The following is a 25918-nucleotide window of genomic DNA, read 5'->3' as shown; positions in this document are numbered from 1 at the left end:
GTCAAATTAGTGGCTTTAAAAGGATCGTGTAGTTTTGGTTGAGACCTAATTTCAGGTTTCTAACATTTTCTGGTGAGATAATGAGAAACCTCTTATGAAATATGAAAGAGCATGTAATTCTATGAGGAATTCAACGTTTATTTGATGAAAATTGGGTGTGAAATGGCTGAGATATCCAAAAAAGAGTGCTTCTAATAAAGTGTGGGACCCACATTTTATTACGATCGCTTTGTTTTACTTTGTTTTTGGATGTTTCAGTCATTCCAAACCCGATTTTAATCAAATAAACTTTGAATTCCTCTTAAAATGGTATGCTCTGTACTATATCATAAGTGTTTTCTTGGTATCTCGCAAAAAGTTAAAAGCCCAATTCTCATCTCCACCAATACTGTACCATCCCTCCTATTGCATATTCCTCAATGCCTTCTGTTTTATCTGTGGGGAACTGGCTACTTTGAGGCAATGAGTTAAAGGGATGGTACAGTATTGGTGGGGATGAGAATTGTTCTTTTAACTTTTTGCGAGATACCAAGAAAACACTTATAAAATAGTACAGAGCATACCATTTTAAGAGGAATTCAAAGTTTATTTAATGGAAATCGGGTTTGGAATGACTAAAACATCCAAAAACAAAGTAAAACAAAGCGATCGTAATAAAGTGTGGGTGCAACACTTATTAGAATCGCTCTGTTTTGGATGTTTCAGCCATTTCAAAACCAATTTTCATCAAATAAACATTGAATTCCTCATGGAATTACATGCTCTTTCATATTTCATTAGAGGTTTCGCATTATCTCACCAAAAAATGTTAGAAACCTGAAATTAGGTCTCAACCAAAACTATACAACCCCTTTAAAGGGACTGTACAGTACTGGTTGGGGTGAGGATTCAGGTTTATAACATTCCTAAGTGAGATAATGAGAAAGCTCTTATGAAATATGAAAGAGCATGTAATTTTAAGAAAGATTCAACGTTTATTTGATGAAAATTGGTTTTGAATGGCTGAGATATCAAAAAAAAAGTGATATTAATAAAAGGCGACAGGCCGCGCCTTTTATTAGGATCTCTTTGTTTCTCCTTGTTTTTGGATATCTCAGCCATTTCAAAACTGATTTTCATCAAATAAACTTTGTAATTGATTCCTCTTAGAATTGGAAGCTCTTTATTTAGCATTTCATAGAGCGGTTTCTTAGTGTCTCGCAAATTGTTAAAAGCTAAATCCTCACCTCGACCAGAGCTGATGTACAGCCCCTTTAATTCATGATGACAGGGAAGAGAGGATTTTAACAGAATTATCATGGACCTATGAACCTCTTGGGCAGGCACTGATGGGGTGTGTCTCAGAGAGAAATTGTGTTATGACACAAATTGTAGCTAAAGTATGGCAGTTGTTCTCAGAATCATCTAGATTTACCCGATAAATTGATGAAATAGATCTACTTGATTTCGCTTTCCTTTCCTTTCCATATAATAATTGCCATTCTAATGACGATTGCAATGCTACTCGGCATTAGAATGGCAATTATTATATGGATAGGTAAGTAAAGCTCCCCCGTAGATAAAATGTTCGATACCGAACATACATATCTCGGGTAACTCGACAGATCATTCAGGTGTGTTATGGATTCTAAAGGAGTCGTGGAACAACCTATAAAAGGAAATGGATTCAAAGTTGCGTTCCTTTCTTGCTTCTCTGCTGCTAGATGGTTTGAGCTCAAAGCTTGACTTCATTCTTCTCTCTAAATATGAGATAGCATTGTGCGCGCGGAGCTGTAAGAAGAAATCTGGATGCCTTGGGAAAGTGGGGTTAGTGCCTTTGTCGAGGCACTCGGGTCGCAATCCATTAGCAAGATAAAACACCGATGCCGGAGGGAAATCCAGCACAGAAAATATTGCCAGTGATTCCTGATGTGGATGAAAATGCATTAAGTACACTTTAAAAGGTATATCATCTTTTTATCATGATGATCAAGTGATGGGCAGATCTCAAGGTTTTTCTGCTTGTTACTCTTTAAAAGCAGTACCAAAGGCTTATCATGAGTTGGCTGTTTCAAATGGTATGTATTCTCTGTACTATAGTAATTGCACATTTGTTGTTGTTTTCGTGAATCGTCCCTCAGGATAATGGTCATACTCCAAATGTTCTGTGAAAAGAAAATAAGATAAGAAGAAGGATTTAAATGAGAAAAAGGAGTTGGACAGCAGATACATGGGCTGCTGAAAAAAGTGAGTTTTCATTAAGTTTACATCGACGCAGCATTGACTTGCATTGACTCGCACAGGCAGAGAGCTCAGATGGGATATGGAGCCTTAAAAGGGAAAATAGCATGCCTCCAAGGCTTCTACCAATCTCTTGAGTGGATGGAAATGTGGCATTACTTCTGTTTTTTTCCTGCCTTGCACGCTCTCCCAGTGATGTATGAAGTAAATCTCCCTGCTATCTGACCGTGCATTGCCCCCATAATCTCGGCCTGAAATACCGTATATTGGAAATGGCTGGATTGAGCAAATAAGGCCAGTAGGATCAGGGGTTTGGGGTTTTCATTTTGCTCTTTTCTATCTGTTTTTTGGTGAAATGAGGCAAAAAAAGAGGAATATGATGGGCTGGTTATGCATAATGCATGCTTAAAGGTACATTTCACTGGCCAGCCCTCAAGGCTCTGACTTACTGGACTGACTAACTGTGGCATATGGTATCAAAAATGGATGCCGTGTTTCATTTCAGACTACTCTATGCATTTAACAGCCACAATGATAAAGAGTTTTCTGTGATTGTTGATCCTTGGCATACAGGAACTGAGTCTTCCGTGTACTTTCTCTATGGGAATTTACCAAATCTTGTGGTCAGTTGAGATGCATTCACACTGATGTGAAATACTGAGTGGTATTTTGTGTGGTATTTTGCAATGTGAACACAAATACACCACAAAATTTATCACAAAATACCAAGGTACAACTTGTATTTAGGGTGGCCAGTGAGTGGCGTCAACAAATTACTGTGATATTTGATACCATGGAAATTCCAACGTAAATGCAACTTAGTTTTTTAAGTAAAATTCAACTTGAAAGTCCTCTGTAGCAGGTGGTTGTTTCATTACAACCTGGAATTTATGATAAGCAGCAATTTATGACCAGCGATAACAGAAATATTTAAACTAGCTTATTCAGTGATGCGGGTGCATCTGTGTACTGTAAAGCGAGGAATTTTCGCGTGCATTTTAATTTCGCGAATTTCGCGAGCGCCAAAATTCGCGAAATTAAAATGCACGCGAAAGCTTTTGTCTACACTACATGCATTGAATGCCAGTAGCAATTCGCGAAAATTTCATGCCACGAAAAAGGCTGTTGGCTCCAATTCGCGAATATATCATGTTTTACAGTATTAAAAGTGTCTAGGTGCTTCAATTCACAACAAATTTATTTCTGAAATGTGCCATGTTTCTGATAACAGTAGCTAAAAATATAATCCATACAAGGGTGCAGGAGTGATAGGCAAGTGAAAAGGTACATGTATGTACGTGAGTTTGTGTGATGTCATTATCACGGATATGTCCACAAAGGCAAAACTAGATGGATATAGATATATACATATCGTCACTGGGGCGACAAGACCTTGTATCTACAAAATGTCAAATATTCAGGAGAGCAAAAAAAAAAAACATGGCAGCCAAAGCGCTGTACATTAAATGGGAAGGCCTTTCCTTTGACATGCCTTGGTGGCTTTATTTTTGGGGGAAGACAGTTAGGGTTTGGATAGTACATCACTTAACTGATTATCCGATCATTAATCCAAAAAAGTCGTTTTCACCAAATTTTCAGATAGGAGGTTTTGTCGCCCCAACGCCGATATGTGTCCTATAAAACCGTGCCACTAAACACAGCAAGTAAATGTAAGTGCAAGTGTGATGATGGCTTGTCCATCAGTTATCAATTAAACAGTGACGTCTTCCGTGGTCTAAATATACCATGTTGTGCGAAATCCATAATTGCCTTGAAAAAACACACAGCTGACATTTAGGCTCCCACTTCCGCCCTCCCCCCTCTGGATTCACACCTAATTAGAATTTCAGGGATACATTTGTACCCTTTGCGATTCTCTCTTTACGGAAGATCAGAATGTGGCAAGTCTTCAAGGACATGGCGTAAAGAGATAGATTTGCGGCTTTAGAGATCTGGAATTTGAACGATGTGGGATGTGATAAGATCATTGTGGAGTTTGTGTTCATCCATGGTTTGTGTACAGATCCCCTGAATGTGGCATGGAGCGTAGGAAATCATTGAATCTCATAAACCACATTTATTCGATTTGGTGCCATATATTTTCATTCATACTTTCACTATTTATGGAGTGTATCATGAGATAGAGTAAAGCTATTCTCTTTCATTTGAACCATTTCTTGTTAACCTATTGGAAGACGAGTCCCAAGTACACTTGTATACTCATGCAGGTGTCTATGGGAAATGTGTGTAGTAGCAATATCGGCCCCTCCTCAACGGGTTAATATGCAGTCATTTGTTTCAGGTACAGAATGTTCTTTTAGAAAGCCTTACATTTGCAAACTTTTCACCCAATTCTTAGACTTGACAATGCAGTTTAAGGGATTAAAGTCGTTACTTCTCACGCAAATTGGCAAAGTTTAATTTTGATCATTATTACCTCACTGAATTGACTTGTACATGCGTGGGGAAGCAGTCCTGTTGACATGCAGATCTAACAACTATGTGCCAATCAGGTGCCATTGGAATCTTGCATTATGGGCTTATCATGGCTGTGCCCAACAATTCAATTGTGGAACTTTTGTTCCGTAGTCATACATCAGTTTTATGAGTCCAATATTATTAGTTCAGTTAAATCAATTAGATTGTTAGAAGTACATTAATTTTGAGAGTGAATTTCAAAATGAAAAACTGCTCCTGTAAAATGATTTGAGGAGCTGCAAGATGCCAGCAACTGAAGAGGGATAAACACATTGTATTTACTTTACACCTCATCAGCTCGGTTCAGAGAGATTCCTGACCCGCCACCGCAGCGGCAAGTCAGCGGAGATCACAGGTTCAAGTTGATGTTTGTTGAGGCAGCGCTGGCCAAATAATAGCCCCATTGTCAAGTGGGCGTGTCAATGGGAACACAATATCTCACCCAGCATTTTCATTTTCATCACCTCTCCACAGCTCTACCGACTGGCGGTGGCTAACTGCGAGCAGTACACCAGCTGCGGAGAATGCATCGGTGTGGGCGGGGCACAGGATGGTGACCCGTACTGTGGCTGGTGCACGCTGCAGGCTAGGTAAGTTTCTTCTCATCGGAAAAAAAAAAATCCTAACAATTTTGAACACAAACATACATACTGTTAAAATTTGTGTCTATGAAAATGCATTAGTTCTGTTTTGATTCCCATTACCATCATCACGTTTTTCTTTCTGTGCATTTCATTTACTTTGTGAATGATTGTACTCCTCTCTTGACAGGGCATTTATGTCTTTCCTTGTATTTTGCCATAATGAATGAAAAAGCCTGTCCACAGGCAAAACATTTTGCAAAACATGCATGCCTACACACACACACACACACACACACTCAGAAATATATACACACAAATACATTTTATGTATGTTGGCATGTGTATGTATACTTCATTTATGGAGGTCATCAACATGGAGTGAAATTTACACTACTTGTTCATAAACCATATTTATACATCATATTTTATACCATAGTTCAACTTGTGGTGAGGAACAAATGGATTTCATTTAGATTCAGTATTCATTTATGTCTCTGATCTCTCTCTCTCTTATTTAAAGGGATCGTATAGTTTAGGTTGAGACTTAACTTCAGGTTTTCACAGGTTTTTATCATTTTTTGGTGAGATAGTGAGAAACCTCTTATGAAATATGAAAGAGCATGCAATTCCAAGAGGGATTCAATGTTTATTTGATGAAAATTGGTTTTGAAATGGCCGAGATATAAAAAACAGAGCGATCCTAGTAAAGTGTGGAGCCAGAACGCGATTTTATCAAATAAATTTTGAATTCCTCTTAAAATGGTATGCTCTGTACTATTTCATAAGTGTTTTCCTAGTATCTCGCAAAAAAAGTTAAAGCCCAATTTTCATCTCCACCAATACTGTACCATCCCTTTAAATAGAGAACCAATTTTAACAAAAAGGAAAGAAACATTGACAATATAATGTTTGGCAGCTAGTATACAAATTTATCTGACCTGGATGATTTGATGAAATACAGTCCTTATGCATCTTTATCGTGGCAGTTTGTAGACCGTATTTCTTCCTCATTTGATTTATAGAATTAACACAAAGGTTACTCACACATAGTGTGTGGCACATATTTCTTCTGAAGTTTTTAGATTGAAATATACTGCATATATATGGTAGCCCTCGTTAAAGTAGCTAATCAAGCTATAGTCAATGAGGAGTGCGAGGTGTTTTTTTTCCTCCTTTATTTCCAGGCAAAGTAGTGATAGTGAAGGAAACATGATACAGCATCATAGATTAGTCATTAGCCTCATATCCCTGGACTGTTAATCAAACTCCCATCATGAAATTTGTACAGAATGAGTCAGCAGTTTAATTCTCGCCACAAACTTTATTTTCTCTGCCCAAGAAGCGGCTCCGTTGCTTACAAACGAGCGTGTTTGTACCTTTTAATCATCTCATCGTCTTATTTTTTCATGAGTATATGATGTTGGGTATCAGGGAGAGACAGTGACTCATCTTCATGTTGTTACTTTCATCCGAACGAAATATGTGTTAAATATCTCATGAGATTGGTGTTGGATGAGAAGCGAGAGGGAAAGAATGGGCCACTTTCCATATTTTCTTGCGTCATAACTGGGCAGAAATAGTAGCAAATTGGAGTGCAATGTTCGCACAGATGTTTGAAAGTTTAAACATGCGAGATGCAGCGAACGTGCCATGTTTGCATGAAAGGAGGACTTTATAGTTCATGGAGTCTTGGATCATGAAGACCCGCCAAGGCAAGAGGAGATTGTTTCGTTGACAAGAGCTTGGAAGTTTGGATATTACAGCCAGCACATTCAAAATGCAGGTTATCACACCTTCACTATCTGTATCAATTGGGCATTCACCATGGATGTCACGTTCACGCATCTGTATCTCGGGCCGAGCAAAAGACCTGTGGTGTGTTTCTCTGGGCAGGTCAGCCTGGTTTAATTGGCATTTGTGTAAGCAAACAGATGTTTCAAACAGCGATCAGTGCGGCCTGTTTATGTCTGCGAGTCACGCCAACATTAACAATCAAATCACAGGCCTGCTGTCACACAAATACAGACAAGAACCTCCCCAGATACACAACAGAGGTAGATAAGTATCGTTTTGATTCCAGGCACATGTACAGTGCCTGCCTGAAATGTGTCCTCCGATGAATGTTGCCCCAGGTACTGAAATACATAAAAGCACCTTGGCACAGTTCAAATGGGGGCAAGGAGAAACAGGGCTATTTGCAAAGAAAAGAAGGCCAAGTTTAAGGCCAGTAGATAGGATATTTTGAAGTTTCATTTAATCTTACTTGCCCTCCTTTAATTTCCTGAACAAACTATACCAGTCAGCTAGCTAAGTGTGAAGATAAGTTCATCCTAATTTTTGTTGTTGTTGTTGTTTTTTGTTGGTCATGTATACGTGATGGTTAACATTTTATCGAGGTAAAGTTGGTTGACATTAAAGCTGAAAAGCACTGAAAATATATGTACATATTAAGAATGTAGCATTTGTTCAAAACTTGATGGCTTATAAATCTCAATGACCTCATATCTGAATTTTTAAGTCAAAGATTTTTTGAATAATGGAAACAAAGTGTTTTTTTTTAAAAGAATGTTACTCTCACACTTTTGATCAACCTGGTGTGAATAAATAGTGTGAATGCACCTAAACTCCCAAGCCAAATTTCTTTAATTTAATTACTCTAATTTAATTTTTTGACTGATATGAAACAAATTACATCTTTTAAAGAATGCGGAGTCTGGAGAATTCAAAATTTCCACATCAGGAAATCAATGTGTGGAAAATTTATTGAACTTATATGATGTTTTGCTTCAGGTAGATAGAATAAATTCTAATTTAATATAGATATTCTTTTTAAACTCCTAACTACAAACTAATCATAATTGCAACAGAAAGGATGATCATCTCGACTCTTTTTCTACTAGACCACTTTAAATACTGCCAAAAGACAAACAAACAAACAGATCCTTTTTTTTATAGTGTATAATATAGTCTTAAAGTTTGATGCTCCAGATATATGATAATGACCAATGACTTTGTTGTCATGGTTGTGATTTTTTTCAGGTGTTATTGTGGTTTACCAAAGCTGTACATCCTCAAAAGGGCTTTTTACACTTGCAAATTTTTGCTTAGTCCCGTACCAACGGTGGGGCTAAGGGGGGGCCTTAGCCCCACCGTTGGTACGGGACTATCCTTAGCCCACTTTCTGTTTACACTTGTTTTTGCCAAAGTGGGCTAGCCCCACCGATAGTCCGGTACTCTCTGGCCCTGCAAAATAGCAGGGTTAGCACCGCAATTGCGGTGCCAAGCAAGTGAGTGTAAACAGAACGAAAAAATAATCCTGGGCTAAGCGACGGAGACGAAGTCCGACCCCCACTGACCAATCAGAATCGAGGTAGTCAAGTGCTGCCGGTGCGTGCGTGTACGTGTACAGTGCACAGCGTAATCATGAATATTCATGTGGTTTGGAAAGTCCGGGGCTAAGAAATACGAGTGTAAAAAGGTCAGATTTCTCCTTAGCCCCGGACAAAGAATAGTACGGGACTAATTGGCGAGTGTAAAAAGCTGAAAAAATTGGTACGGGACTAACGATAGTCCTGGGTCAGAGAAAGTTCGGGGTTAAGAAACACAAGTTTAAAAAGGGCTTTTCTGTGTACACTCGTTTTTGCCAAAGTGGGCTAGCCCCACCGATAGTCCCGTACTATCTGGCCCTGCAAAATAGCAGGGTTAGCACCGCAATTGCGGTGCCAAGCAAACGAGTGTAAACAGAACGAAAAAATAATCTGGGGCTAAGCGACGGAAACGAAGTCCGACCACCACTGACCAATCAGAAACGAGATAATCAAGTGCTGCCGGTGCGTGCGTGTACGTGTACAGTTGCACAGCGTAATCATGAATATGCATGTGGTTTGGAAAGTACCGGACTAAGAAATACGAGTGTAAAAAGGTCAATTTTCTCCTTAGCCCCGGACAAGAGCTTAGTACGGGACTTATTGGCGAGTTTAAAAAGCTGAAAAAATTGGTACGGGACTAACGATAGTCCTGGGTCAGAGAAAGTACGGGGTTAAGAAACACAAGTGTAAAAAGGGCTAGAGTATACTCGGTTTGTAGATGCTCATGATAATTGGACAGGCAACCATCTTCTTCCAGGAAAGAGTATACAGAATGATCCATCAGGCAGAGCCAAGACAGATGCTCCAACTGAACTGCTGCCTAAATATTTTCCCCTTGTCAGTGCCCTCCATGAATGTGAAGAATATTTATTCACTCCTCTTTGATTCATTATGGCTGTTAAAGTCGTTCGAAAAGTCACTCGCCATCAGTGCGATGGACGCTCAGATCCAATCACGGCATTCCAGGTCAATGTCTCACGCTGTCTATCTGACGGCTGGCTTGGGCGCGCACTTGGGGTGCGTTTATCGGTAACTCACTTCTGGCGTAGAATTAATGTTCCAAAAAAAAAAAAAAACTCTCAGGGAGATTTAGACAGGTGATAAATGCAAAGCTGTTTTGATCATGGGGTTAGAAATGCCTTTCTGAAATGCTAAAAAAAGTGCAATCTCGAAGGTGTTTGAGCCAGAAATGTGTTTCCATGGAGATGATCCAAACACAAAGTAATTTTGAAATGCGTTATAGCTCAGACCTACCTACGCCAACAACACAATCTCTGCTCCTCATGTAAACTGTGCAATGCAGCTGCGCAGTGACAAGGCCTTCCTCTCGACTCGCTATAGAGATGTGATAAATGTAACAAATCGACAAACGCAATCCGAAAGGCCTTTGTATTAATTGCATTTTGATCGTGGGTATTGAGACATGTTTTAAAATGGGAAAGATGACAAACTCAGCCTTTGATAGACCAGACCAGACTGTGACAGATGACAGAGAAAAAGAGAAAGACAGAAGCAAGTACTAAAAAAAAAAAATACATTAAAAATGGAGAAATTGAGGAATGAATTATTTACATCATAATTATATGTAGGAGGACAGATGTACAAATGAAATAGCAGAGAAACAGATCAAGAGGAATAGACAAACAGAGAAATATATTATACAGGAAAGAGATTTATTGTAGGATATTATATGAATAGATGAATATGTTGATGAATTAGACAAGCAGGTAGGTAGATGAACGGATATACATAATACTCACCAGGTCAAGGGAGAAGAAGATGAATGGGTCGGGAGAGGAAAAGTCAAGAGATGCCAGGGAGAGAATGCGAGAAGACAGACAGTAATTGAGCCAGGCGGACAAACATGCTCAGACAGAAGTTGACAGGAAGGGAGAAAGCTAATTACCTCTGAACTTGCCCTCGAGAGGCTCTTGTAAGTACAAGTACAGATTGCCAATCAGCTCAAGACAGAGACAAGAAAGGGACTTTGGGTATTTTCTTTTTCTTCGAGAAGACAGCTCTCCGGAATGAGGGAGGGAGAAGTCTTGGTATTCTTTCTAAATAGAGCTCTATAGCTATTGGATTGGCACTCCAGCCTCTTCCTTTCACCTTTCTCCCCCGCTCCAGAGTGTTAAATTTCTCTGGTGTTACCAGTGAAGCACCACCCAAGGTTATGATGTTGGCGGAGATCTCAGGATGCTCTCTTTCTCTCTTTACCAGGACATTTTCTCTCCCTCCTGTCCCACCCACCCCTCCCCTCTCCCCCTCTCTCCCAATCCCACTTTCTCTCAATGGGTTTCAGACTTATTCAAGAACTGCTGTGTTATCATGTTTCCAAAAATGCATGTCTGCATTAAAAAAAGACTTAAGTATTGTGGAGTGGACCAAACATGTTTTTGAGATACAACCATTTTCCGCTCCAGTCATGCCTAGAATTTGAAAAACTCTTGTCTCGCATTACAGTATCTTGAAGGGTTGAACATGATATGAGAAATGTGTTTCAAAAGACATGTGATTTGAATTTGTCCATAGATTTGCATAGATACTCATTTGGTGTGAAATATTCAAGTCTCTAGATACATCTTTGAAACCAGTCCTTTTTTTAAGTCTGAAAGCCCTCTTTCTGTGCCACACTCTCTGTCTCCACCTTGCATCCATACCTCTAAATTAGTCTTTAAACACATCTTTGAAACCAATTCTTAACTAAGTCTGAAAGCCCTCTTTCTCTCCCACACCTGTCTGTCTCCACCTTGCATCCATATCTCTCACCTCCAGCCTCTTTGCCGCTTACAACTTGTTCACTCAAGATTGAGTTTGCCCTCTCCAAGGTCCCCCCCCCCCATGTATTCCTAGTTTTCAAATTTCAGTTGAGATGCTCATATCTTGTGTGAGAGACCTTTTACGTGATTTTGAAGCAAATGAGAACTTGGCTGTACAATATTTCTCTCATTTATTATTTTTTTCATGAAGATGGATTCCAGAAACTCTTTTGAGCTCTGGGTGCAGTTTTGTCGTCTTTCTTTTCCAACCTGATCCTGATCATACCTTTGCAAAGTAGGATTCCTTTGGTGTAATACTCATTTGAGGAAGAAAGAGCCACAAACCGAGATGTGCGACCAGATTGCGTTTCAAGAATTGGATGCTATGATAGCACATTTGATCCAGTTTTTGATGAGGGGTGGATGTAGGTCGGATGTGGACAATGGCGGCGCGCAAACCATTTGTCAAGCAGTAATTGGGGGTGTGGGTATCGATACTGCTAGGGCCTTTTGACCCTGTTTCCTTCCACACCGGCTCGACTCGAGAGTTGTAGGGTAAGCCACAGCCAAACACGGCTTTGATGAGTCTGCTACACGTGTATCTGCCAACCCGAGCCCCCGCAGTCCCCGAAAATTGCAGATCTGTGGCGGGTATCGATTACACCTTTTTTCCCCTCTGCAAGTGAAATCCAATGGCCAGTTGTCGCAACTTGAAAGGGAAACCAGCCGGGTGAAGAGCTGTTGATCACAGAGCAGTCTCGCGTGTCGCTCTGTCAACTCCTTTTCACATTTAGAAATTCTCAACAGTGCTGGCTGAGTAGTGTTTCCACTTAGTGCCACGAAGGCAAGTGCTCTCCAGTTGACAAGTATGTAACATCTGCTCAGTGTGTCGCTCTCAAGTTCAATTGTCAGCGTGCGCTTTCGTCTGTTACAGGTAGCACTTTCTCTCCCAAATTAGTCGTCGGAGAGCGGGGATGGAGGGGAACTGAGGGAGGATATTTGATGAAAAGAAATCTCCTTAAAGCAGACGTATCAAGCCCAATCTTGATGAAAGCTTTTTAAGGCAAAGGGACTGGAGTGCCCTTTGCTCACAACTTATCGCAGACCCGCACATGATTGCCTTCAGTCTCGTCTTGCTCTCCTGAGACATTTCCATCTTTTTTTGTTTGAAGTTGCTCAAAAAAGGGGGAAAAGTATCTATTTTTTTACTTTGAAAATCAGAAATTATACTGGATGCAGCCCATGTTCAAAAGCTGCTTCCATCTTATGACATTTGATAAAGTGTCCTCCAGTATTTCAGATGATCTCTCAGCCTTCAGTATATAGGCAACCCCAAGATATCATCGATACAAAATAGAAAGGTGCTCTATTAAATGCTTAAGAACACTTCATGTCACCAACCGGTCAATTAAAATGATGTGAAAAAGGTGAGGACAGGACTGGAACGACAATGTGATAATTCTGTAATGGTACTTAATGATTTCGAAGCACTGGCAATCCCATGTAAATTAACATGGACGAACAGTGTCCAACATACTCAGTGACACCCACTTCTGAATTGCATATCTTAACCCGTTGAGAACAAGTTCCGATTATAGGCCTACACGGGCAAGTGTCCATGGGAAATGCATGTTATTGCAAAATCAGCCCGTCCTCAACGGGTTAACATTCACATTGGATAGTATTACCATGGTTCCAGGAATGTAGGAGCATGCTTGCACACAAAGTGGGCACTGCCTGTACAACTAGAGTGGTTCTGTGCCAGCTGCTTTAAATCAATATCTATAGAATCATGTATATTGTTAAAAAGTGAAGGAAAGCACACAAGCTTATTCTTCTTCATCTTAGTGTAATTCTTATTTTTTGTCATATGATATGCAGTCCAAAGATGCTCTGTGAGAGAGATAGAGAGAGAGATGTAGCCCTTAAGAAAGGTTGAGATGAAGCCCTGTCAATGATCCAGTCTTCTTTTTGCCACGGGTGCCTGTAAAACAGTGTTTCTGGACCTTTTGAGTGGATGAGAGTGTGAGGGCACTGCATGAGATCGACAAGCCATAACTTCCACTGCTCTTGGGTGACCCGGTAGCGTGCATTTTATGAGCCTTGCAAGCAATAAAATTATTTTTCGTGTGAGGCCAGAAATCTGGGGATGGAGTATCTTTTCTTTCTTTTTTGTAGCGGTTGTTTTACAGGGAAAAGAGATTGCCCTTGGTAGGTAAAGATGCAATCTGCGTGCCATGCTGTTTTGGATGAGCCCAGTGGTTTGCTGACTTATTAATGTCATCATGTTCTGTTGTCAATGCAGTGTGTTGATGTAAGTCCAACTTGGATATGTACAGAGAGCTATCACAGGTATAGTAGGGCTATTTGATTATAAGGACAAAGGTGAATCTAATGTTTCATGTAATGACAGACATCAGTCACAAAGAGAACTGCATCCCTGTTACCATGGTAACTGGCAGCAGGTGAAACTCTCATAGAGGGAAAAAAACAGAGAAAATAAAACAACTTTAATAGCTAAACTATTAAAAAAAACCTGCATTCATTCCCCACCTCTGAGAATGTGCCGTGTACTTTGTGACGGTGCGATTTATCATTACGTTTGTAACAGGTGCACGGAGTACACGGAGTGCGCCAACCCGGATCAGGCGGGTCACTGGCTGGCCTACAATACTGCAGAGTGCATCGGTATCAATCATCTCAAGCCGGACAGCCTCCCCATAGGATCGTCTCCTCAGCATCTACCGGTAGGTGGCAAATATTTTTTTTCCTCCCCCCTCCTCCTCCTCCTCCTCCTCCTCATCATCATCATCTCTTGCTCCCACAGGCATCAAATGCCTGTGGATGGGTGGGCATACTCTATTATTAGCGCGAGTAGTGAATGAACGCAGAAGATACCAGGTTCATTCACATCCATGATCTATATTCATCTCTCTCAGCTATTGATATTCAGTGCATCTACTCTTCATGGATGCTGTGCTTTATAAACATAGGCTCAGTTCAGCTGGGTCTTTACATTTTTTCTTCTTTTTTCTTTTATGAATGGACGATAACCCAAGCGATTGGTGACTGGTCTGTTGTTGAGAGTGAGTGTAGTCTTATCTACTACATTAATTACATTTTTTTTTTTCATTTTTTGAAAAATGAAAAATAGAAAGTGAAAATATGATAGGATTTTTTGACAACACCTCAGTGTTTTACATGTATGTACAGTGGACTCCCATTATAACAAAGTCCTCAGGACCAGCAGTTCTTTTTTATATCAAAATTTCATTATAACCAAACAAATAAACAATATAAAAGACAGAGCAGGAAATGTTGTGGCCTGAATTTTTACTTCGTTGTAACAGGAATTTCGTTATAGCCGTGTTCGTTATAACGAGTGTGCGCTGAAATCCCCACCATCACTATACAGCGAAGACAAAGTGAAAATTGGAAAGACCAACAAACATACAAGCGTACCGTGCATTTTCAGCTGTTGGCAAATCAACATTTGCATGAAATTCCCCCCTTGTGTCTGCTGATTGCAAATCTCTGATTGCGCCAAGTCTGAGATTCATATCATCCTCCGAAATGTAATGACTGCGCCGACCAAACCAACTGGAAATGATGATGGGCCACGAAACGAAAGAGATATTTTTCATCAGTGGTGGGGAACGCGAGAGGGGGGAAAAACGTGAATGGTTGAGGCGGGAAGTAATTGAGGAGTTCGAAGAGGAAGTTTGATACCCTCCGGTTATCTCTAGGGAAACCAGTTTCTCGAGATCTGCTAGTCTCGATTGCGGTCAGTTCTTTGTGTTTTTCGATGTCACCAGAGAACTCTCGGAAGACCGTTTTGCGTAATTGATTGAAAAACAAAGAATTAAAGTTTGAAATCCTCAGATGTTTGTGCTTTGTGAAATATTTCAAAATTTGTCAAGAATATCTCGAGACTTCAAATGGAAATGTCGAGAAATGGCGAGCATCGTTTATTGATATGCCTAATCAACACAAGAGACTGGGCATGAGACCAAGCTACCCCAGAGAAATGTGCATGAAGGATTGATGAAACAAAGAATTTATGAGGAGAAAAAAAGTCCATCCTCAATCTTTTTAACAATTTTCCACAGTGTGGAACCCTACCAAAGTTCCCCTCAGGAACCTAATATCCAAATTGAAATTAATGTGGCATCTCCTCTTATCCTCTCCCCATGGCCCCACCCCCAACTTCTCCCAAAATTTTAGCAGAAAGTGCCAGTTAGACTGGGCATAATATTACTTGCAGCATAGCCTTTTCAGTTGGAAACGGAGAGCAATTAATTAATGCACTTTTTTGTAATGATTAGTACACAGGGCAGACCAATATTAATTTGTAGAAACAGCAACAATGGATAGGTAGTATTGCACAGAGTACCACCAACTGTGATTTCATACATTACTTCTCACATGCTTACAAATTTAGCCTCACTAAATGCATTTTTAAAATCTGAGAATACTCGGTTCCCAATAGCTTCTGATTTTGAATTGCATGCCGAGTTTGCAATTCAAATAAGAATGCCCACCCATTTTTAAGAGTGGAATAAGAGTTATTTTTGTTATCAAATCTAGTGTTGGGAACATGCCTAATCTATAAAAAGGAAAAAATACTCTGTGATGGAAGGCTATTTCCACACAAGAGTTATCAATTTGTAGATCTTGTTGCAGAAATAGATTTTGTTTGTCGCTGTTCCCACATGGCAAAAAAAAATCATCCAGCCGCAAGCGACGTACTTTCAATCTCTGAACTGCGCATGCCTAACTAGTGACCAGTGTGTGACCCTATGCACCCTGTCTTGCACACCTTGTGTGAAGAGTTGAATCATAGGATTAAAAACTCTATTTTTTTTCTCTTGCCATCATTTTATCATTGTGTAACCGTTGTGATTCTGGAATTTGGGATGATTTTCTGTACTGGCACATTTGTTGTATGGTGCAGGCAGAAGTAGAAATTTAGGTGATCAAATTTATGTATTTATCTATTGAAAAATTCCTTGTTTTGAGTCATGTAAAACTGCATCCAGAGTCAAACTGGGATTGCTTTTCATTTGACATTATTTTAATTTGCAACCATAAGAACACATTCAATCTGTCAGTTTTGTATTCAGAGAAGTAAGTGGAAACTTAGAAATGAGTTTAATTGAAAAGTAGTTTATTGATATAAGAATGAAAGGAATTTGGGTTGAGAAAGAGTCCAATTACAGAGGAGTTTTGTTTTGCTTTGTTTTTTTTTTTTTTTTTGCTTTTACTCTCTGTGAGAGATTGTATGCTCGTTCGCAGTGATACAGATCAAGCATACGATCTCATTCAAGGAGAGTAACCAAAAAGCGAGAGAAGCAAAAGGGGGAAAAAATCTTTTGTTCAAGTTCATGTATTTCTGAGACAAAATATAAAAAAAAAATGGAGTAAAAAAAAGAAGAAATCAGCGAAGATTTATTGAACACAGACTTGCTGCATGAAATTCATGTCTGAAACTGTCCTGCGGCAAATGCAGCCTGTTTTGACACTGACTATATTGCACAATGTTCCCTTTGAACATAGATAAAAGATATGTGTCCCTTGAAGATGTTTTTTCCCTTTTTTAACAGCAAACAAGATGCATATTGCATCAATATTATTTCACTTCCCATGGGACCACTGGGCGAAACATAATGCTTAAGTTTGTCTTGTCATATTTTTCTTTTTGATGCTCGTTTTCGCAGTAGCGGTATAAATTCCGACAAGTGCTGCTCTGAGCATCCATAGTCGTGATACATTATTTGTTTATGATTTATGACAATAGATGCCAAACTTGCCGTATCAAGTGATGTATTCAATCACATCGTAAATCAAATGGATCGGAATGCTTTTCATAGGGCATTTTATTCGCCTTGTCTGTTTTTTCCCCTGCTGATATTCCCAAGAGGAAATAAAAATGAAGAAATATTCTCTTGCTACACTTCACGATGAAGATTGGTATAAAACCCAAAGATGTTATGGAAAGAAAAAGAGAGAGAGGGAAAGGGAGGGAGAGAGGGAGAAAAATATAAGTGAGCAAATGAGAGAAATGTAGGTATATAAACAGTTTGATCTCTCTTATCCGACCCCTCCCTTTATCCGGATCTCTCTATTATGCAGATGTGATCTCGCCATGATTTTTGTCCAATCTAATAACCAGGTATCTAAATAATTTTTTTGGGAAAGGGGGATTTCAAACCAAAACCAACTTCGAAGGCAAACTCACATGAATTCCAGATTGTATTTTGACAAGAAAATTTGTTTCATTTTGGTAAAAATAAGCCCACCTCTAATTTTGCGCTGATAGCAAAGAGAGAGTTTCTGTTCATACTACCAGGCTGCAATAGGTTACATGTAGCTCCTGTACCACTGGGCAGGTAGCTGCTTGTATTAAACATTAAGTCTCCCATATCCGGTCAAATCCTTTACCCAGATCGATGAGCCCCGGTCCCAACATGTCCAGATAAGAGAGGTCAGACCGTATGTATAAAGTAGAGAGGGATAAACAAGGCAGAATATATGAGAATTATCAGGGGTAGCTATATGTGCATATATATACAAATAAAAAATGTTCCACAGGTGAGAGAGAATGATAGGAGGATTATTTTTTTCCCTGCGCTTGCCTGTGCAGGCATTTATTTCAACTTCAAAATTTTCCCGAAAATTACATACGACATGTTTAAATCTTTCTTTCAAAAACATATCCAAATGTCTATGTATAAGAAAACAATAGTGGATGAAATTATACATTTGTTTTTCCACATTTTTCAAACATCTTATGAATGTTTAGACAACTTTTGATTTCCTGCAATAAAACTTTTGTCTTCTCATATCTGGAAGGAGAATAATTGATAGGCATATCAGGCCTGGTCACATGAACGTGGGTGGATGGAAATATAGCAAGGAAGATATATCAAGTTCCTTCATGATTACCTAAAAATAAACAAAACCAGGTCAATGTGACACTTTGAGAAAGAGAAATAGAGAGAGAAAAGCTGAGAAAGAGTGAAAAAGAACCTATTAGGCACCTGTGGATGACAGCTATGGTCATGCATTTTATATGGCATTGGCCGTCCGCTATGCCGTGTCCCAGGCCACTCCAAGTGTAGTCTGCTATATCAATATGCAGCAAGAGAAGTCAATGCTCTACATCTAGTGGTGTGAGGTGGACCCAGCCATGCAGTGCCCTTGTGGAATAACAATTGTTGGGAAGTTCATGAATACAGGATGAAAAATTCATGACATATTTCCAGCGAGTGTGCGAGGCACACGCCTTTTTGTCGGCAGGACACAGTTTACGTCCATCTCGGGCATTTTTGCCTCTGTGATCCACTTCTCCATGCAATTTTATCTGGTAGATTCTTCTGTTCACAGAGGGAGTTATCTTCTTCCTTTTTTGAATAGGCTCATAAGGAAAGAAACCAATAACATTCAAGAGATATATTATCCTGTTGAGGATGGACTGATTTTGCTACAACACGCATTTCCTTTAAACACTTGCCCGAGTATACTTGGGACTCGTCCTCAATGGGTTGATATTTTACCACAAAAATGTTGGATGTAATATATTCAATGTCACTGTACACGATGTGTTTGGATGGTTTTGGCTTCTGAATGTTGTCATAGTATCCATCAGATTCATTGAAACTGCAGGATATGCATTGAAAGGTATTATAGAATTCATCCAAATGGCCACTTTGTTTGCCCAAGAGATATTCTAGAAAAATTGCTGGTTAAATTATAATGATTTTGAACAAAGTTATGTGATCAATGAGTCAACAAAACACACAGGCACACACACAGACACAAACACACAAAAGAGTGTAGAGTATTTACCAATTGCCCGCTAGAACCTAGTTGATTCGGTTCAGAGTCTATAATGGAGATTTCAGAATTTGATAGTGAATGGGTTAACGTAGATGCGAGGCTCCATATGGAGGCACTGAGAAGACCGAGGCACCATTCTTTGCTTGCTTTACATGGTATCATTGTACATTTGCCTTTTAAATGTCCCCAAGCATTTTGTAGCTTACAATATAAGTTGCAAGCCATATTCATCAGCAGTCAGTAATGCATCCAAACTTGACCTTGTCCAAGATTAGCAAGCCCACTAGGGTGTAGCAGTGTGCCTTATTCCCATATGCAGGCCAAGGTGACACAATGGAGAATAGGGAGATTGGGTAATCTCTATTCATTGACAATTTGGCTTCCAGACACCTGCGCCAATGTATGAAGAAAGCGCTTCAGCGTGCACACACCAGTTGTCAAAGAAATCACAGTAAAGGGTTTAAAGCCAGTTACAGCTATCTGCGTTATAACAGGAATACTGGTACACCAAATAGTAATTAGGTAATTTCACCCTAAAGTCACGGCTCTTATGGTTAACAAAATACAATCGTCGTTTTTAGGCCAGTGTGACATTTACCTTTCAAAAAGAAAAAAAAAATGCTCTGATAAGCAAAGAAAATATGGAAAATTATGGAAGAGTTATTCTATTACCTTTATCACTAAACCTTGTGGAAATTTAGGAATCCTCCAGAGCCTGTCTTCCCATTTATATAATGCTTTTCCCTCACAAACTGTTGATAAAAAGATCAGTAAAAAGATGCCATTTCCAGACCTATACATCCAAGAGGATGACAGCCTTAAAAGAGGGTGAGGTGAATCACTGTTGCATACTGGGAAAATTTGTGTCATCAAGACGAGATATGACACACCCGAGTTGTCAATTTAGAATTACTGCCTCATTACAGCAAATTATGTGGCAAGCTTTGCGGGGATCAGATGGTTTGGGGTGAGGAACATGGCAGGCTGTCCTAAGGCATAAAATGACAGAAACTGGAGCTGGTATAGCTGGGTGTATATGTGTGTGTTCCGGATTTGGGTGTGGTAATACTCGGTAATTTGCTCTCAATTGAACGTGAAACTTCACATCAGCATCTTTTAATTGCGAATGTGAAGGATCGTATGAGAGAGAGAATATCTCTATCTCTCTCTCTCTCTCTCTCTTTATATATATATATATATATATATATGCACAAATATTGTCATTGTTTTGGTTGTTGTGATTGTGATAGTCACTCAATGTGCTGCTTTCTACTACAGAGCTGGTAGTGTGACTACTACTGGCTTTCATGTCACATGATTATTGGTCCCAGGTCAGGATTTCCTGTAGACGCAGATGAAATGATAGCTCATTTCGAGACAGAAGGGCACCAGGAGACAAGAATATAGACAAGGATTCCTCAAAGTTGTATAATTGAAATGCAAACTACTTTTTACTCTGCTTTTGGCCAATATATTGAAAGATACCAGGGTTTCTTGTGGAAAAGTAAACCAACTCCTCAAGGTTATCCGGTTCCTTCCGCAATTCTCCGAGAACCCTCAATGCCCCAAACGCGATTCTTTTTGCTCATCGACAAAGAACGGACAGGTTTGTAATCTGCTTGTGGTTCAGTAGTTCATGTATATGTAGTTCAAGTAGTTCTTGTAATCACTGACCATGGTCAACTACTGCATGTACCATTGAACAATGCATAATATCATTTGGACGTGAAACATGAATAGAGCATGCACTGGGCTCAGAAAATCTTTTGTTTGAAAAACATAAAGACACCCACCTGAATGCTTGGGGTCAGTGAAAGTCAAAATTTAGTGAGCTCAGCCTAGATTGCTACGTACATGTTCATACGACTTTTGCAGAAAAGCAAGCACACTACTGCATTGAAAAAGGTCATTTATGCAAAAATACAGACAATTCTAGATCTGAAACAGGAAAAAGAACAGATATTGATAGCAGAAACTCTAATCTTTCTAGTAGAGTAATTTTTGTTTTTCCAGCTCAGTATAATACTCACAAACATGAATTTAGGCCATGAATGCAGACACTCTAGTGTTCATTATGGGAACCTGGCTTTCCAGGTTTCTGCCTATGAATTGATGCTATGGGAACCTGGTATATCCCAGAAGGAAGGCGTTAAAAGAGGACTCCCCCCCCCCCCTTTTTTTTCCTAATGCTTTTCATCCAAGTTAGCAGGGTTTTACGTAGAATTGGTTAAAAGTTATCCTGTAGATTCATTTTGAAAGATCTTGTAAACCAGATGACAGGAATGATGAGCCTAAAACAGAAGATTTGTTCAAATTGTCTTCTGCCTCTCAAACTTAACCGGAACATACATGTACTTTTACATTTGAAGATGACAAGGCAGTAATTTGCAAACACTTGCCATTCAATACCCAGTCTCCTTGTCATAATCATCTGACAAGGTAGATGTGTGTGTGTGTGTGTGTGTGTGTGTGTGTGTGTGTGTGTGTGTGTGTGTGTGTGTTCATTGAAAGTTAGTTTAAAGGGACTGTACAGTACTGGTTGAGGTGGGGATTCATGTTGTGAACATTCCTAAGTGAGATAATGAGAAACCTCTTATGAAATATGAAAGAGCATGTAATTATAAAAAGGATTCAACGTATATTTGATGAAAATTGGTTTTCAAATGGCTGAGATATCCACGAAAGTGATAATAATAAAAGGTGACAGGCCACACCTTTTATTAGAATCTCTTTGTTTCACCTTGTTTTTGGACATCTCAGCCATTTCAAAACCGATTTTCATCAAATAAACTTTTGATATCCCTTAGAATTGCATGCTCTTTGAGATCTCATAGAGTGGTTTCTGAACATCTCGCAAAACGTTAAAAGCTAAATCGTCACCTCAACCAGAACTGTACACACCCTTTAACTTGTTGAGGTAGACTGATTTTGCTATACTTAGGACTCGTCCTCAATGGGTCAAAGATCTATGAAGCTCTCAGACACAGGAAAAACAGGACACAGACTTTTCTAAGTCAATCAAGACATATTTCTTTTATCTTTTCTTTAAAAAAAAAGAAAAGTCCACATTTTCCTCCACATGACCCTGACACGTGTTCATGGTAATAATAAACCCCTCCCTTCTTGTGGAGGTAAGTCTAGCTCTCTTTCATATTGCTTGAAATAATAGGAAAATGTGTGCTATTTTCTTTGTATTTGATTTTCACTGTTCCGCTGCTGTGACATCATAAACTGTGGTACATGCCTTATACATTGATGATGGCACATGGATTTATTAAAAATTTTTGAGAATTCATAACTTTTGATCAGATCGTCTGATTTTCATAGACTTCACTGACGTTTAATAATGTTTGAGCATTTAAGAAATCCACGTACATAACTTGGATTTAGATAACTAATCCCTTCCATGCAAGAATGCATTTTAACCTAGGCGCTGTCTTCCCTCACAAAGTGCTATAGTAGTATAGTAGTAGTAGCGGTAATAGCAGTAGTAGTAGCGGTAATAGCAGTAGTAGTAGTAGTAGTAGTTGTTGTAATGATAATAATAATGATGATGATGATGATGATGATGAAGATGATAATAATAATAATATGATGCTAATTGTATGCTCATCTAAATGCCAACTTTCTTACCTCTTCTGTGGGAAGTGTTTGAAACTCTATTTGGACTGATTCATTTACATTGGAAAGCCCAAAAGGTAGTGGGTATCGAGAATTAAAAAAAGATAGTGCTATTTTGAAATCCGTGACTGGCAACCTCAGCTTCCTGTCTAGAGGTGAAAGGATGCATTCTGTGGCGGATCTGAAAACCAAATTGGCATCTGAAATGGCTTCATGTCCCTTATCCTTACCGGAAGGAACTCCAGTTCGGCCAAGAACCATTCTAATAGTGGCTGCCCTAGCCCAGCAAAATCTTTTGGAATATTTTTCAATCATGGTCCTTCCTGTAAAGCCTGAACATTATGATTAAGACCCGTTGAGGACAGACTGATTTTGCTACAACACGCACTTCCCATTGACACCTGCCCAAGTATACTAGGGACTCGTCCTCAACGGGTTAAAATGATTTGCTTACCTACAAAGTGTAATGTCATGCCACTTTAGATGACTTTGGTACTTGGAATAAAGCCACACAGACAAACACTTTTAATGATATTTAGTCATGGTTATTTGATAATATTTTATCTGTCAACAGTCAACTTGAAAATGGAAACATTTTTTATACATTTAAGAAATTGCCATTTTCCCCCTGCATGCCTGATAACAGAATGGTAATTGGACTTCTGCTGAAGATGTTTTCTGACCCGTGATAATATCATAGTGTGCTCATCCTTTCTGTCAGAAACAGGCTTTTTTCCTGTCAGAAGTCAGAAGCAAATTGCCATATTATTTTTATGTCCGGATATCTGCATCGAAAGTAGATCGTTTATGTTATTTCTGTGTCAGATAAACATGGTTACTGCTATGCGGGATGAGTTTTCCTTCTGGGAGTGTGCTAGCTCAAGGGTATCATTATTTATTATCATAATTTTTTTTTTCTTTTGACAATGTGTGGCAGTGGCAATTTTGGCAGTGTGTGGGAGGTATACTACTTTTATAAACATCTATTGTTGCTGTCACAAAGTGCCAGAGTTTGCTGTTAGGCCATGCGCATGTAGCAGAGGAGAGAGTGGTACACAGGACGTTCTAAATTAATTGCTCATTATTCAATGGCATATCTGGGGACCGTTTCATGAAAATTGTCAGCCCTGACAAGTTGTCAGTCTCTGACAATTACCATAGTAACAGTCAGTGACCAGAGCTTCTCAGCCAATCAAAACCAAGGATTTTACTGAAATTGTCAGAGACTGACAACTTGTCAGTGCTGACTAAATTGATGAAACACCCCCTGATGTAGAGCCAAAATTACAGTCTGAGCCAATATGTGGAAATGGGTTAGCCGACAATTGACAGAGAATGGCATGGAAAACATCACAAGCCATCACCTGGTTATATACAGCCAGCCAGGGATAGGGAAGGTACATTGTAATTTGTATAGGGATAGGGAAGCTTGAAAAACCGTGATCGCTCATGCTCTGACCAGACATGGTGCGTAGAGCGATAGAGAACTGGCTGAATCAAATTGATGGTAAGCATGTTTGACACGCCATCAAATCTCTCTGACATAATGTCTTCCTGAATTCATCAAACGGTGGCATCATCCTAACAATATTATTAGTTCCTTTTGGGTGCTTTAGCTCCTTTTGAATTTTCCCATGGAGCACTTGTCACATCAATTTGCAGGCCTTCCATGTTTTCCCCCACATCCCATGCATACCAAGATGGAAATCCTCTTCCCGTGTTAGAGGTACCATTGGCGCACAGGCAAATTTATTCATTGTCAGTCGGCAAACTTGTCACGTCACACAGGCCCTTCAATCTTGTGGGGCATGACAATTTGGGAAGTGGATGAAACAATTTGAGAAGAAAAAAAAAAGAGACGCGGAGAGTGATGTGTGGGATTAAAAGACGTGTTCACCCGTGAAGTGGCTGTTAGCACTTTCTTTGACCATTCACTGGACTGGAGATGCAGTTCTTAACCCGTTGAGAACGGTTTGATTTTGCTACAACACGTATTATCCGGGACTTGGGTTAGAGTTTTAATAAATCGTGAAACAAAATAATGGTAACAGTACACTGCCTTAAGAAACACAATAAGGGTTTCTACCACAGCAATAGCCTTTTTGTTTTTCCAATACAGTAGCTATTCTAGATTAACAGAATTTGTTCAGCACTTCATGTTTGCGGTAAAATGTCCTTCATTCTACAAAGCACTACACTACAGATAATGTCCAAACAAGAAGACGGCGAACACACACAAAGTTGTTCATGTTACTGCGGTTAGAGGCACAACGTCTGAAAAATCAAGAGATGTGCCCCTGGTAATACGCCTGCCCCCATTATGTCAGCATCTTTAAACTCTGACACAGTGCTTAGTAGTCAAGTACTCTAGAGGATGGACAGTGGTGCTCGAAATCGCGAAGTTTGTCGGACGCGGGACACCATGTTGCATTGTAATTCATTCTTATTTAGATTCCAGTCTTATTCCAGTCCGTGGTCCTCAGGGCAGAACTCTTGATTTCAAACAAATAGTCCTTTTCAATGCATATTGTCAGGAATTTGATATGCGACATTGTGCAGGACATTATGCTGTGCGGTGTCATGAAAGAATTAAAAAGAAATATATTTAAAGAATTTGATTGCATAATTTGTAATGATGATTGTGATGGAAAAAAGCAACCACTGGAGAGCATTTTGGATCCAAATTTTTGCCAGTCTCCTTCATTTTCTTGAATACCGAGGGAATTGCAATGGCCCTGCAAGATGGGTACACAGTCCAAGGTAACCAAGGAAAATGGTATGTGAGAATAGTTGCAGATCTTACTTGCTGTAATATTTCTGTTGAATGAGAATGAGACATACTCGGTTAGAAACTCCACAACGTCTTTCAAATGAAGACATCATAATGTTGAAATAATCTGAAGACAGAGGGAAGCTCATGGATCAAAGTCAGTTGCTAGTTAGCAAATATTTCCCATTTTCTTTACCAAAAGGTTCAGACTCATATTACTCCCGTATACTAGCAGGCAAACTTGCAAGTCACCTTTAACAAATATCTTAATAGAAATTC

General features: G+C 39.4%; 1 protein-coding gene across 1 annotated transcript in view; it reads left to right on the top strand.

Annotated features, from left to right (window-relative positions):
- Positions 1-25918, top strand: part of LOC139709025 (plexin-A4-like) — a gene marked incomplete at its 3' end in the record, with an annotated part of 124354 nt that overhangs the window by 85224 nt on the left and 13212 nt on the right. Inside the window, exons 5-6 of the mRNA XM_071620993.1 lie at positions 5173-5288; positions 14021-14156. Of these exons, the coding sequence (XP_071477094.1) occupies positions 5173-5288; positions 14021-14156 (252 nt within the window). The remainder of the gene's footprint in view (positions 1-5172; positions 5289-14020; positions 14157-25918) is intronic.

Source organism: Diadema antillarum, unplaced genomic scaffold (assembly GCF_040938485.1).
Source record: "Diadema antillarum isolate AM-2024a unplaced genomic scaffold, OU_Dant_1.0 seq00001400_RagTag, whole genome shotgun sequence".
Taxonomy (NCBI): domain Eukaryota; kingdom Metazoa; phylum Echinodermata; class Echinoidea; order Diadematoida; family Diadematidae; genus Diadema; species Diadema antillarum.
This window is presented reverse-complemented; position numbering and strand designations above follow the sequence as displayed.